General features: G+C 41.0%; 1 protein-coding gene across 1 annotated transcript in view; it reads left to right on the forward strand.

The window, feature by feature from the left end:
* Positions 1 to 15,895, forward strand: part of TRPM1 (transient receptor potential cation channel subfamily M member 1) — a 153,753-nt gene that overhangs the window by 37,249 nt on the left and 100,609 nt on the right. Inside the window, exons 6-11 of the mRNA XM_030188493.1 lie at positions 2,643 to 2,766; positions 5,343 to 5,415; positions 6,132 to 6,232; positions 9,587 to 9,757; positions 10,573 to 10,707; positions 15,012 to 15,062. Coding sequence (XP_030044353.1) covers positions 2,643 to 2,766; positions 5,343 to 5,415; positions 6,132 to 6,232; positions 9,587 to 9,757; positions 10,573 to 10,707; positions 15,012 to 15,062 — 655 coding nt within the window. The remainder of the gene's footprint in view (positions 1 to 2,642; positions 2,767 to 5,342; positions 5,416 to 6,131; positions 6,233 to 9,586; positions 9,758 to 10,572; positions 10,708 to 15,011; positions 15,063 to 15,895) is intronic.

The raw sequence follows: 15,895 nt of genomic DNA on the forward strand, positions 1-15,895 counted from the left end.
TGGGTATGAAAATCAATAGCGGTCACAAAGGTCCAATGATAGCAGAAGCAAGTAAATGCTCTGACAGCATTTGGCAGCTGACTGTGCATTTCTTCAAGGTTCTTACTTAATGCTGGTCTTTAGGACTTTTATGGCCACCTTAGGTTCTGATACGGTAAAAACTTCTTCACTTCAGAATCCCTTTATGCTGGTGCTAAAGAAGTGGAATCCTTTGCTTTCTTTAGGAAGGACTTTAATGGTCAGTCCCAATGGATTTGATCAATGCTGAACCTTGAGGAGGATCAATGACTTGATGCCAATGCATCCCCAATGGCTGGTGCACAGCCAGGATCCTTGGGTGTTGATGCCTCCAGTGGCAATCCATGTGGTTAGGACTTCATCAATCTGAGGAGCTTCTCTTTCTTCTGGTTATGAAGAGCCCTAAGCATCATATTTTGGCAGACAGCACAGCTAGGCACGTCATGATTGAGCCCAAAGCACAGCTTGTAGGCATTGGTCATCTGTGTCGCCTTGCCACCCCACCTGCACTTATTGCAACTGCTGGGAATCTTTGGTTTCCGCAACATCAGGGAAAAAATAAGTGCTGGTGGAAACTGTAGCTGTGCCAAAAATCAAGGAAACAATACAGATGCAAAAACTATTTAGAGCTTCTCTAAGATGGAAAAAAGATGCAACCAAGGTGGTCCTAATCTGAAAAGTAGAATTTAAGTACAGACAAAGATTACTCAGAGAATTCATGGGTTCTGTGGAAGAAAGGGAACTGAAGACTCGGACATGAGACACAGTAAGCTGTGGTAAGCACTAATGGCTGCTTACCGCAGTAAAAAATACCTTACTTCAGGGCATGCTTAGGCATCTCATGGTAATTTGGAATAGGCACATGCTACCCCACATGCTAAAAAGAAAAAATATTTTTTAGTGCTGGGGGCAGGTCTGGGGGCGGAGAGTGGGTGTGTTCTGTGTTAATTTGTTAACACAGCTATACAGATGTATGGTCTTTAGTTGCCATCATTTTTGTCTGTTTCTATGTTTCCCATCTTGGACATCCCATTCTGACCTAGCCAATCTATACAAAACTAGACTCCATGATTGCATTCTCAACTCTCTGCACATTATTTTCCATAGAAAAATTACTCACTCAGTGCTAACAACAAATGTGTCCCGCTGAGCAAAAAGGTACCAAAAGTGGGGTATGTGGCTTGTTTATACCAGAAGATAGAGAGTTATCAACTGCATAATCCTGCAAAATTTCAACCTTGGATATGAAAATAATTATGGGGGTCATTTACTAAAGATGAACTTACGTTATCTGCAGCAGGGCCCATAGGAATAAAATGGGCTCTGCTGCAGATAACTCAGGCTAATCTTTATTAAAAGGCCCCCTATGTCTTTAAAAAAGGAGAAATGTTTACCAATAAAAAAAGTATGCTTTTTGGAAAAACGCATTTGAAAAACAGCAAACTAAAAACACCTATATCTCTGCAATCCATAGGAAGTTACAGATAAAATTTTACCAAAAAATGAAAGTTCCCCAAATTTATCCCTCCAAACTTTTATAGCCTTTATCTCTGTATTTGCAGGTCACAAATTTTCTCTGGTGCTTTTAATCAAACAGGTTTCAAAAGAAAAGATACTTTCTCTTGTGAACTGATGCAAAGGCTGCAAGTTGAAAGTATCCAATTTGGACAGTCTTACAGTTGCCCCCTCTTGACTTAATATACTTAGGGGCCATTTTACAAAGCTACAGCAAAACTGTTGCCTTACACAGGTTTTTCCCGTGTGCCAAGGCCACTTTTTGCCACAGTCGGAAAATGACTGATTTTCATTTTCAGCATTAATGACTATGCACTAATGTTGCTATCAGTATGTGGCAACAGCACACAGGTGGAAGATGCTACACACACAATGTCAACTGGAGCAAGGCAAAAGTTTATGGTTCCAAACTACAGAGACATGCTGACATATTGACCCCAACACAGGCCGTGTTTTCGGCAATCTTGCCTGCTTCGGGGGTCCTTAACATTCAGTTTTGTGTCGTCTCTCGTGTGATTGCTGGTCGGCTGGTGGGCTTTGTATTATAAGAGCTTTAAAAGCTTTTACATCATGTTCTATTGTTACAGTGTGAGCATTTTATTGCTGAATGTTAAGGACCCCCGAAGAAGGTGAGATTGTCGAAACACGGCCTGTGTTGGTCAACATGTCATCACGTATAACGTGTGGGATTTGATGTTAATGTATAACATGTAACACCCTGTGAAGTCCATTTAATTCCTATGGGCTTTGTCGCATTTGCTGCAAGGGACTAGCTAGCATGACTTTGTAAAAGGAGCCCTAACACTGCCTATGAACCACCTTGACACAGCATTAGTCCATTGGCCCAGGAACATTGGGCCACCAAGCCACACCTGATTCTCCTGGGCTGCATCTTAAAGGTGCCATGATGCTGTTCCCCCACTGCCCAAGCAGCATACACACCCTCCTTGATCATATCCTCCCCAATCACATTCCCTCTTATCAGAATCCCCTGATTAGAACCCCCAGCCAGATCACAACTCCACCAATAATTTTTTAAAAACTCTTCTGTGCACCCCTGGTTTACATTGTCTTGGCAATTTTTTTTCCTTTTGTCCCTTCTTGTTTAGGATAATCAGTGAATCTCTCCGAGATCAGCTGCTTGTTACTATTCAGAAAACATTTAATTATACCCGGAACCAAGCCCATCAGCTATTTACTATTCTCATGGAATGTATGAAGAAGAAAGAGCTGGTGAGTAATTATGAGTTCACATCACTACACTGCCTACTGCATGTGAGATTGTATCTTTAATGATATGTCTGCCTTATTGTGTTGTCTGGTTTCTTTCTTCTTGATCGCTTTCCTGTGTTATAGTTTTCAAAACATTGTGCAATGATTCTTTTTTATCGACCAGAGTCTAATTTAATACTGGAACTAAATCTGTTGCCAGTAAAAGAGTGGTTGTCTATTTCAGTGAATTTATTGAATTAATGCTTTGAAGAGATTTTCAGGTGCATGATTATAAATAAACTGAAGAGAAATTCTGGTAAAAACGCAAGTGTTGCATGCAGGCAAAATATTGATACAGAACATGACTGAGTTTTGGCACAGGAATAAGCTAAAGTAAGTGAATCTTCTCTTGATGAACAAAATTAAATCGCATAGCTGAAAACTGACAAAAAAATGAACTGAATGAGTTTTAGAAAAGTGCTCTTCAATTGTCAATGGGATTTTTGTTGACCGCTATGTCCCCAGAATAAAGGTCCAATGCTGTTTACAGAGCAATTAACATAGCATATACAATCCATCAAAATAAAATTACAATCGACCTAGTGCCTAGTGGACAAACACAAAGTGATGCACATTGGAAAGAATAATCCAATTCATAGTTACCTGATGCTAGGGTCCACCTTAGGAGTCAGCACTCAAGAAAAAAATCTAGACATTGTAGACAATACGCTGAAATCTTCTGCTCAGTGTGCAGCAGCAGCCAAAAAAAGCAAACAGGATGCTGGGAATTATTAGGAAAGGGATGCAAAATAAGACCAAGAATATTATATTTTCTCTGTATCAATCCATGCTGGATCTCACCTTGAGTATTGCGTTCCATTCTTGTCACCGTATCTCAAAAAAGATATAACGGAATTAGAAAAGATTCAAAGAAGAGCGACCAAAATGATAAAGGATATGGAACTCCTCCCATATGAGGAAAGGCTAAAGAGGTTAGGGCATTTCAGGTTGAAAAAGATGACTGAGGGCAATATGATTGAGGTCTACAAAATCCTGAGTGGTGTAGAATGAGTAAAAATGAATCAATTTTTTACTCTTTCAAAAAGTGCAAAGACCAGGGAGCACTCGATGAAATTACATGGAAATAATTTTAAAATGAATAGGAGGAAATAATGTTTCACTCAAAGAATAATTAAGGTCTGGAACTCATTGCTGGAGGATGTGGTAACAGCAGTTAGCGAATCTAGGTTTAAAAAAGGTTTAGACAAGTTCCTGAAGGAAAGGTCCATAGTCTGATATTGAGATGGACATGGGGGAAGCCACTGCTTGCCCTGGGATAGGTAGCATAGAATGTTGTTACTATTTGGGTTTCTGCCAGGTACTTGTGTCTTGGATTGGCCATTGTTGGAAGCAGGATATTGGGCTAGATGGACCATTGGTCTGACCCAGTATGGCTATTCTTATGTTCTTATGTAGAACATATCATAAAATCATAATCTATCAAACAAAAATGTTTCAAGTTTTTTACCAAATGTGAAATAACTCGTCTCACTTATGCGCATGATTAGCACCATTAAATGGCAATTACGCATGAAAGTGCCAGACGCTATTCTACCATATACATACTAACATCGCTTAGCGCATAAGTGCAAAGGGAGCATATACATGAGTGGAGTATGGGCCAGTCATGGGTGTGCCTCTGGAATATGTGCATAACTTAAAGAATACTAAAGGTTGCATGCACTTCAGAGCACAGTTATACCATTGACTTGATATAACTGTTGATGCCTAGCTTATTCTATAATGGAATTTTGGTGTCAGGAAGCCATTATAGAATTGGCGCTAAGTGCATAGCATTAGGGCACCTATACCACCACAATAATAGTTTTCCAACACTGGGTACACATACCCCTGGATTCTATATATGGTGCCCAAATTTGTGTACCCAAATATAGGCACATTGCCGAGATGTGCACACAAATTAATTGGTTAACGATCAGTAATTGGGTGTTAACCAATTATTGATGTTAATTGGCACTCATTAAAATTTGTGTGTGCACATGGCTGCACGCTGTTCTATAAGGTGGGGCACTTAACTCCCCTAGTGCATATTCTAAAAGAGGGCATGGTCATAGGAGGGGCATGGGTGTGTCAGGAGCATTTCAAAAAGTTACACGCATAGTTATAGAATACAGCCTCAGCGCACCTAACTTGGGCATCAGCCTCTACACCAGGTTTAGCAGGTGTAGGTCTGGTGCCCAAAGTTAGATACAGGAATCAGTGTAACGCTCGATTCTATAAAGGGCTCACACCCTTTATAGAGTAGTGCTTGGTGCTGATTCTTTCAGCGCCCATTTTTGAGTGCTATTTATAGAATTCCCTCCCAAAAGGGCTTAATTCATAGCCCTAGAAAACCCTATCATGGTGCCTGGTTCTTCCAGGATCCAATAGACCAACAAATGATCTTTAATCTGTGGTTCACATAGGAACCCCTGCTAGGTCCTCTATATATGCAGATCCCCTGAACAGCTACCACTACTATGATCAGTTACCAATACAGGTAACACTTTTGTAATGTTATGTTTCTGGTGATATAGATTACTGTGTTCCGCATGGGTTCTGAAGGACAACAAGACATAGAGATGGCTATTTTAACTGCTTTGCTCAAAGGTAAGTTTTGCATATACCCCATTCTTACGGCTAAAATTTTGTAATGTTTTTCTTTTTATATTCTCATCAAAAGTCACTGCATTGTATACCTCAATCAAGCATCAGCTATGTATTCTACTATAATTAACTACAGAACCAGTTTATGTATATTCAGATCCCTGAATCATTAGATTCAAAGAGGCCGATATTGAGATCATAGGAGATAGACCCCGGAAATTCAATGCTGGGGTCATGTATGGCCACCAGCATTGAATTTCTGGCTTTTGGAGGGGGGCACCGTAAACATAACCGGGTAAGCTGATCTTCATCTGCTGACCGGCTAAGTTATAGCAGCCAAAGATAGACCTGCTGTTGAAGCGGGTCTATCCAGCTGCTAAAACTTAACCGGTCAGCCAATGAAAATCAACGTTAACCGGTTATATCACATGACATAACCACTGACTGGGCTAATTACTGACCAGGATATTCAGCGGGAAATAGTCAGTTATCTCCAGCTGAATGTCGATGGATAGTTGGTGTTAACCGGTAATGTCACGCGACATAGCCACTGACCGGGCTAGTCATTGACTAGGATATTCAGCGGGAGATAACTAGTTATCTCCCGCTGAATATCGGTGGATAGTCAGCTCGAGGGTTAAATATTTTTGAATATGGGCCGGAAAGTCTTTTGGCTATTTTGAGTAATATATGAAACATTCTTTTTTTTTTTCTTTTAGGTACAAATGCCTCTGCACCAGATCAGTTGAGCTTGGCATTAGCCTGGAATCGTGTCGATATAGCTCGTAGTCAAATCTTTGTCTTTGGGCACCACTGGCCGGTATAGTTTCTACTGTATCAGTCAGGTTAAGCTCATTGGAGGAAATTTGATCTGCATTGTCTAACTCTATTCCAGCCCTTCTCTCAGTGCTAGAAATATAATCAGCACACGAGATGGGTGGAAGAGAATCAGGCGAGTTGTAAAATCTCTATGCAGAGAAAAAAATCCATTTTGTTTAGTTTCCTATGTCATTTGCAGATTTTTCTTTTCTTTTTGTTTCATTTTGTTTCATTTTATTATATAAATTTTTGTTTCATGGCAAAATGTGGCTGTAGTTGCTGCTGAAACAAGAAAGAAAAACCCATTTGTGGCAAACAACCCCAACTGCCCTATCAGAACCTGAATCCCCAATGACAACCTACACTCCACCTGACCCAACCCTGATTGGCACCAGCATTAGGCAATGTTTCACCCTCCATACCAAAGAGGCAGTCAATCCCCCTGGCACTTACTGGGGTTATCATTGGTGGTATAATTTCAGGGCAGGACCAATCCCTCTTTGATCCCAGTCCCAATGCACTGAAGCAAAGGCAGCTGTAGCCCCTGGACAGGAATATCAGGAGTTAGAGTAATGGAAGCAGGAGGCTTTGAAAAATGGTTTAAAGCTTTGGAGTATGTGAGGGTACCTCAAACATGGCAATTACAAAGCTTTTCAGATTACACAGAAGTGGACTGTTCTCATCCAGCAAGGGAGTAACCCAGAATAAGGTTTTTCTTTTGTGGAGGAGGCAATAAAGACCAACTGGGCCTTTTCTGTAAGAAATTCCTGTGTTATGAAACATCTAGCTACCCGCCTGGGATTACCCCTCAGCCACTTAGGGGGTCTATCCACAGCACAGCTCAGGTCCGCCTGCACCTACAGCTCATGCTTAACACTAGCACCCTCCTCCCACCAACTGGGTCACAACTGCCTCTGGGCGAGTCTCCCGCTCTCCAATCACCACCAATGATTTCTAGGTTACTGGGACCACACTCCCAGTGGTCCCCCAGTTTCCAGAAAGCATTCACAGACCCAACACACAAACCACCAGGATTCTTTATCAGTCCAGACAAACAGGGCAAAAAAACAATTATGTTTATTCTCTTAAATATATTGAACAGTGGAACAAAATAGTGCAAATAGGCAAACAACAGATACCTTAAATATGAATTAATTATAACACTAACTAAACTTACCCAGGAGCTATTTGCATACTGGCTAAACAGTACCTGGGAAGATCAGGACATATAATTCACTGAGCCTCAGCAAAGAGATCTGTCTCTCTTTCTTGCTAGCTAAGACTGAAGCATCAGCCAGCATCTGTTGGGTAATTTCAAAAACTCCAGGCCAATCAGTGCCCAGAACAATCAAGTTTCAAATAAAAACTGGTTACATCACTATCTATGTGCCAAATAAAAGAAAGAGAAGTCAGGTTTCTGTAACAGCTTTAAGCATAAACATGCACCATCTGCTGGCCAAACAGGAGAACTACACTTCAGACATATTTAAGACAGGAAAATATCCAATACATTTTACAGACTTAAAACACACTGTTTCTTCACACCAACTGGTCCTTTTCTATAAGAAAATCCTGTGAGTGTGCCAGGAACCACTGGAAGCAATTCATTAATATACTCTCTAACGTAGAGATGCCAAGTTACCCAGTTCCAGGAGGGAAATGTTTTGTCCATTCGTTGTTTTGGATGTATATCCCAAAGCATTGTGGGATTTATACTCCCTGATGCTACACATTGAAATCCATGCTGCAAATCCCATAATGTATTATGATAAGGTTGCCAAAAAACTAGGACCACCCTAAAAATCTGCCTTTTTGAACTGGATAACTTGGCAGCTCTGCTTAAGCTGGTGAGGAGCTCAAATGTAACTTAGTTCTATCAGCTTTTTTATTTAGCTGACCTAGTCAATCATTCAGTACTTTTACTTTGGCTGGTTCATTCTATTACAGAGTCCCTAGCAAGACAAGACACTACAACAAGCTCAGTTCCAAACTACTAGGAACCGGGCCTTTTTCTGTATTGCATCTTCTCTGTGGAATTCTCTCCCTCATTGCTTATGACTTCAACTATCCTATCAAAGATTTAAATCTTCTCTTAAAACTAATCTGCTTGAGAAGGATTTTAATCTACAGCTCAGCAGTTCCTCAACTTTGGGGATTCAGTGATCTCCGCTAATGCCTCTGTCTGTTTTTTCCCTCTTCCTTAATGTACTCTCTATCTACTTTCCTGTCTAAAATTGGTGTTTCTTTCTTCTCTCTATATGCTTTTATATTTATGAACCGCTCTGTTATTGTTTGAAGTAAAAGTGGTATATCAAGCCAAATAAAACCATAAACCATGTCATTGTACCTCCAAGAAGAGCATCTAACTGAAAGGGAAACAAGAATTACAGAATGCAAAGATTTTAACAGAACTCTGGAATTCTGAGCCCTCAAAAAATAAGGCAAAAATAGTTACTAAATGCACAACTGGACAAGAAAACAACACTGAAGCACCAGAAAACAAGCCCAGAGAAGGGGAAGATATACTCAAGCCTGTCCTGGGCTGGTCCCTGCGGGGCCAATCAGGAAACGGGAATTTAAGAGTACCAGAAATACAAGACACAGCTAGGAATGGGCTGGCTACAGTGAGCTTTGCAAGAAGGAGAATAGCTGTCCCTGAAAGGCAGCTGCCTGCCAACCCAAGTGCCAGAGGTTCAAGGCTAGCTTGTGCCTAATAGATACAATGCCAATACTGGGGGGAAAATCTGACATTTGGGATTAATGTCACTTACATTTCCCATGTCATTCTTAATGAATGCACATCCCTAGCAAAGATTGGTTTTGGCCAAATATTTAATGTTTGCTGGTCTACCAAATCACAGTGGGCCCTGTCTTCAGTTGAATTCCTTATTAACATATCTTGCTATACAGGAGGTTATTTGCTGTTTCATTTACTCACAATCCCTCTCACCCAACCTGGTAGCAGGGAAAAAAATTCTTAACTAGCTGTGAAAGAATAGCCAGCTCAGTACTGAGTGCTTTCCAGGTCTCAAGATAATATGAAAAATCCCTCAGCCACTCTACTGGTTGCTTCTTTTTATATGTTAACCCTTAAAATACTTCAATTCTTATAGCTTTACTCAATGAAAAGTTGTCTCTTCTTCTATTAACCACAGTTAAAGTCATACTTAGATTTTCCCTATAATGCCTTGCCATCTTAACAGAGCCTGTTGTTTGATTTTTGTTTTGTACCTATCTTGACTAGACTATAAAACTCCAAGGAGTAGGGACTGTCTTTAATGAGTTTTGGTAAAGAGCTACATGGACCTTCTAGTACTATGAAAATAATAATAAACATTTACTATGTGTGCTTTAGCCTTTAGGAAACCTTACAGCTACTTCTGGCTTAGCAAATGACAAAGAAAAGCAATCTCCTGCAGTACAGAATAAAGCCACTAGAGGAAAAGGAAAATGGAAGAAGAAAGGGAAAGGAAAATATGATCCAGGGGAAGAAACTGATCCAAGGAAGATTGAATTGCTGAACTGGGTATGAGCAAATTCTTCTAACTTACTTCTCTTCATTCCAGTTCTTTTCCAAATTAAGAGGTCCTTTTACTAAGCTGCAGGAAAAAGGGCCCTGCGGTAGCAACAGGTGCCATTTTTCCCATGTGCCAGGGCCCTTTTAACTGCAGCGGGTAAAAAGCCCCTAAAAAAATAGCCATGCAGTAAGAATATTCTTTCCGCGTGGCCATGCGGGGAAAAGCACTTACCGCCACCCACTGAGGTGGTGGTAAGGGCTCCTGCAGTAACCCGTCAATAACCGGGCAGCATGTGGCGATGCCCGATTACCGCCAGGTTAGTATCACGCTATTAAAAAATATTTTCTCGTGTGCTGGAACTACTGCCAGTGGCCACACTGGGGCGGCAGTAGTTCTGGGATAGCATGCAGTAAGCCCATGTTGGGCTTACCAACACTTTGTAAAAGGATCCCTAATGCTGGCAAAGGCATTCTGTAATGAGCTATAAATACAGCTGAGTATAGCCAAGTATAATCACAGCACAGCTTTTCCCAGATACACAGGGCTTCTAAGACACTTTTAAGTATAGGGTATGATTATTTTTATATTGCAAACTTGCTGACTAACTTCTAGCTGTAAAATTTTCTAAGTTCTCCTTGGAAGTAAATGAAGTCCATGGTGGCAATATGGAATCATTCCTGGAACCCTTTTCTCTAGTCATATAGCTCTGTGCTCTGTTCATAGTTTAATAAACTATCAACCCTATTGAATTTACAAATGTTGGAAATAAATACTTCTTTGTCTTCTACAGTGGATGTTTGTGCTGTTTGATTTGAATTCTCAGGTGAATTCCCTGGAGCAGGCAATGATGGATGCTCTGGTCCTGGATCGTGTGGATTTTGTGAAACTTCTCATAGAGAATGGAGTGAACATGCAAAGGTTTCTCACCATTCCTCGCCTTGAAGAGCTTTATAATACTGTGAGTACATTATGCCACAATCCTCACCGGTGACTGTTTACTTACTTATCTTAAAGTAAATACATTGTGGCATTTTTAAGTAGAATTGGAACAGGTCTCTCATGTAAGACCCTCCCTGATAATATTTCACTTGGACATTGCTGATACATTCACATAACTGGGAATGTGGTGGAGTGATTAGTCCAACTGTTGGTAACTACAGAAATATTTGTTTCTCATTTTGAGCTGCTAGGATATTTTTCATTTTATATATTGAATAATGTTATTTTTCTATTTTCTACAAGATTTCCAGTTCATACTTTGTTAAAACCTTTCCAAAACAAGCTCAGAAAGTGAATATTCTTTGGGCCCTGTTTACTAAGGCGTGTTAGTGTTTTTAACGCACCTACATTTAGTGTGCGCGCTAACTTTGTAGGCACGTACACTGTTAACGTGCGTACACTGTTAATGCGCATTAAAAATGCTAATGCGCCTATAAAGCGGCTTAGTAAACAGGGCCCTTTGAGTTCTCTCTTACGGCTGCTTCAGATTTCTTTGTTATTCTGCATAAATTTCAACTCTTGCCTCTCAATTTGCCTAAGGGATGATGACATCGTGTGGGGCTTTTCATTGTTTTTAAATGGAGCAGCATAAAGTTTTAATTCAGCAGTGAAGTCTGGGGTGCCATAGATTTATTTATTTAAAATTTATTTTAGGGGCCCTTGTACAAAAGGGTTGCTGCATGGCAATGGGCTTTCGGCATGGCAACCCAGAGCTACCGCCAACCCAACACAGGTACCGGCAGTAGTTCCGCCCCCATTGTGCACCATTTCCGGCGCTAGCAGAAATATTGAAAAAATATTTCTGCAGGGGGTTACCCGGTAGTAATGGGCAGCATTGCACGCAGCCCAGTTATAAAAGTACATAAGTTCATAAGTATTGCCAAACTGGGAAAGACCAAAGGTCCATCAAGCCCAGTATCCTGTTTCCAACAGGGGCCAATCCAGGTCACAAATACCTGGGTTAGTGCAGGAGCCCTTACTACGTCTTCAATAGGTGGTGGTAAGTGTTCTCCACTGAACTGGCCATGCGGCATGTGCGAACTTACCACATGACCATTTCATTTTTGGCTATATTCAGTTTCTGCGGTAAAAGGGGCCCTGGTGCATGGGAGACACTGCTGCCACCACTAGCGTGGGCCCCTTTTACCACAGCTTAGTAAAGGGACCTCTAATTTCTTATATACCACCTGCAAGGCCAGAAGCTATTGAAGTTGTGTACATTCGGGTACAGTAATGGAGGGTTCACAATTTGACCCCCCCCCCCCTTTTTACAAAGCCGCACTAGTGGCTGCCACGTGACAATGTAGACACAGCCCATTCACTTTAAATCGGCTGTGTCGACATTACCGCACCAGCAGCCACTAGCGTGGCATTGTAAAAGGGGGATGAGTTTGTACTTGAAGCAATGGAGCTGCGGTGGGATTAGAACCAGATTTATTTAGGGGACTTTTATTAAGGTGTGCTAGAATCTGAGGTTAGTGCATCTTAATGTGAGGCTTTCCCACATGCTAAGCCCAGATTCAGCATGGTACTTTTTAGGCCATTTTAAAACCTTTTTTAATTTCAAGACACAGGGGGGTCTTTTACTTAGGCGCGCTGGCGTTTTTAGCATGGCCATTTCCTAGGGGAGCCCTTACTGCCTTCTATTTAGGAGGCGATAAGGGCTCCCGCGCTAACATGGCAGTAAAAATTAAAAATATTTCTTTCACACCGGAATTGGCATGTGATGGGAGCTGCACTACCACTGTCTCTCGTGGTAGGCTGACAGTAGTGCCAGATTGGCGCATGACAATACCGCAGTAGCTCTACCACGGCATTGTTAAAGGGCCCCTTAATGTTCCCATGATAAACCAGTTAGAACAAAGTAATGCAATAGAATATATGCGGGATGTAAAGAACAGCTTATGAAGAAACTCCAGGCAGTCCAAAACAGCTGCCAGGCTGATATTCGGCAAAACACAATTCGATAGTGCCAAACCTCTCCGAGAAAACTGCATTGGCTCCCAATCAAGGAACACATTACCTTCAAAATTTGCTCTTTGGTCCACAAGATTATCTACGGTGAAACTCCAAGATACATGGTTGACTTGATAGATCTTCCAACCAGAAATAGAACTAGTACATCACGTACCTATGTGAACCTCCACTATCCGAGCTGCATAGGACTCAGATATAAATCAACCTATGCATCCAATTTCTCCTACTTAGGCACACAAATGTGGAATGCACTACCAAAGACTGTGAAAACGATTTACGACCATCTTAACTTCAGGAGATCGTTAAAGACTTACCTGTTTTGCAAGGCCTATCCCACTGACCCTACTTAAATGCATCAACTCTGCAACACAACATAACCTTAGATTGTATTGGACATTATATATTCCTTATTATCGTTGACCCTTATTATACCTTATACCCTAACCTTACCTGACCCCTATTTCAATCTATATTTGTTTACCCTACCGGACTTGGCGTTCACCTTTACGGTATTTTGTAAGCCACATTGAGCCTGCTAATGGGTGGGAAAATGTGGGATACAAATGTTACAAATAAATAAATGTGAGTGCACTAGCTGGATAAGGTTTTCCATACCCATTCCCTGCCCATTCCCCACCCATGCCACACCCCCACCTAGTTACATAGTAGATGACGGCAGTTAAAGACCTGTACGGTCCATCCAGTCTGCCCAACAAGATAAACTCATATGTGCTACTTTATATGTATACCTAACCTTGATTTGTCCTTGCCATTTTCAGGGCACAGACCATAGAAATCTGTCCAGCACTCGCTTTGCTTCTCAATTACCAGTGTTGCCACCCAATCTCCACTAAGCTTCTGTGGATCCATTCCTTCTGAACCGGATTCCTTTGTGTTTATTATTATTATTTATTTTATTTACGGTTCATTTCTACCCCACATTTTCCCACAAATGCAGACACAATGTGGCTTCCATGAATTACAAAAGTTTGTGTTTATCCCACGCATTATTGAATTCCGTTACCGTTTTCATCTCCACCACCTCCCACGGGAGGGCATTCCAAGTATCCACCACTCTCTCCGTGAAAAAAATACTTCCTGACATTTTTCCTGAGTCTGCCCCCCCTTCAACCTCAATTCATGTCCTCTAGTTCTACCGCTATCCTGTCTCTGGAAAAGGTTTGTTTGTGGATTAATACCTTTCAAATATTTGAACGCCTGTATCATATCACCCCTGTTTCTCCTTTCCTCCAGAGTATACATGCTCAGGTCAGCAAGTTTCTCCTTTTATATCTTGTAAAACAAATCCCATACCATTTTTGTAGCTTTTCTTTGCACCGCCTCAAGTCTTTTTACATCCTTAGCAAGTTAAGACCTCCAAAACTGAACACAATGCTCCAGGTGGGGCCTCAGCAATGACTAGTGCAGCAGCATCAACACCTCCTTTCTTCTGCTGGTTACACCTCTCTCTATACAGCCTAGCATCCTTCTGGCTATGGTCACTGCCTTTTCACACTGTTTTGTCACCTTCAGATCCTCAGATTCTATCACCCTAAGATCCCTCTCCCTGTCTGTGCATATGAGACTCTCACCGCCTAACACATACATCTCCCGTGGACTTCTACTCCCTAAGTGCATCACTTTGCACTTCTTTGCATTGAATTTTAATTGCCAAACGTTAAACCATTCTTCTAGCTTCTGAGGATCCTTTTTCATGTTTTCGACTCCCTCCGGAGGTGTCCACTCTGTTACAAATCTTGGTATCATCCGCAAAAAGACAAACTTTACCTTCTAACTCTTCGGCAATGTCATACACAAATATATTGAACAGAATCGGCCCCAGCACCGATCCTTGAGGTACTCCACTACTCACATTTTCATCCTCCGAGTGAATTCCATTATCCACCACCCTCTGGCATCTGTCCGTCAACCAGTTCCTAATCCAGTCCACCATGTTGGGTCCTATCTTCAGCCTGTCAAGTTTATTCAACAGCCTCTTGTGAAAAAGAAAAAGAAAATAAATAGTTCATGATTACCATGTGCAGACAGAGTAATTACCTCAGGATGCTTTACTGTGTCCTGCATTAAGCCTTTTTCACCATGCTAAGCCCATGTTAGGGCTTAGCGCATCTTAGTAAAAGGATCCCATAGTTATTTTAAAGCCCAGGGCATTCAGGCTGATTTTCAGATGTCTGAACCTTGAATTGTTCTATTAAAAATATACATTTTGTTCATGAATGTGTATTTAAAAAGAATCAGAGCCAACCTGAATTGTTTCTTTTGCAGAGGCTGGGACCTCCTAATACTCTACATTATCTGGTCAGAGAAGTGAAAAAGGTAGGTCACAAATTCTTCCAGCCTTGGTTACATCAGGGATAAATATACCATATGAGGTGGTAAAGCATCTGTTATAATATGTTAAAATTGCCAGTAATGTATATTTAAATTAGAAAATGGAATGTTAGGTTGCTGTAATTGTTGATCAATTAGATAAAAGAATATGGTAGTAGCGTTCTCCCGAATGAGTTAATTTGTTCACTAAATGGATATTGTGTAAATATAATTCTCAGGAACTCACTAAATATATATAAGAAAAACAAACTGGAGATATACAGATAACTTACAGTATTCTGTACACCCAGGCTCCGCCCATGTGTACTTCCCACTTGCAAATTCATGTTATGTAAGTTAGGTGGGTATTTACAGTACAGTGGTTAGCGGAAATGTTGATATTTACTACTACTACTACTTATCATTTCTATAGTGCTACTAGATGTACGCAGTGCAGTACACATGAACATGAAGAGACAGTCCCTGATCAACAGAGCTTACAATCTAATTAGGACAGACAAATAGGACAAATAAGGGATAAGGGAATTACTAAGGTGGGAATGATAAAACATGGTACTGAACAAGTGAGTAAAGGGTTAGGAGTTAAAAGCAGCATCAAAAAGGTGGGCTTTTAGCCTAGATTTGAAGATGGCCAGAGATGGAGCTTGATGTACCAGCCCAGGAAGTCTATTCCAGGCATATGGTGCAACAAGATAAAAGGAGCAGAGTCTGCAGTTAACAGTGGAGAGGAGAAGGTTGCAGATAAGAGAGATTTACCCAGTCAGCAGAGTTTCCGGGGAGGAATGTAGAGAGAGATCAGAGTGGAGAGGTACTGAGAA

The sequence above is a fragment of the Microcaecilia unicolor genome, chromosome 1 (genome assembly GCF_901765095.1).
Source record: "Microcaecilia unicolor chromosome 1, aMicUni1.1, whole genome shotgun sequence".
Lineage (NCBI taxonomy): Eukaryota > Metazoa > Chordata > Amphibia > Gymnophiona > Siphonopidae > Microcaecilia > Microcaecilia unicolor.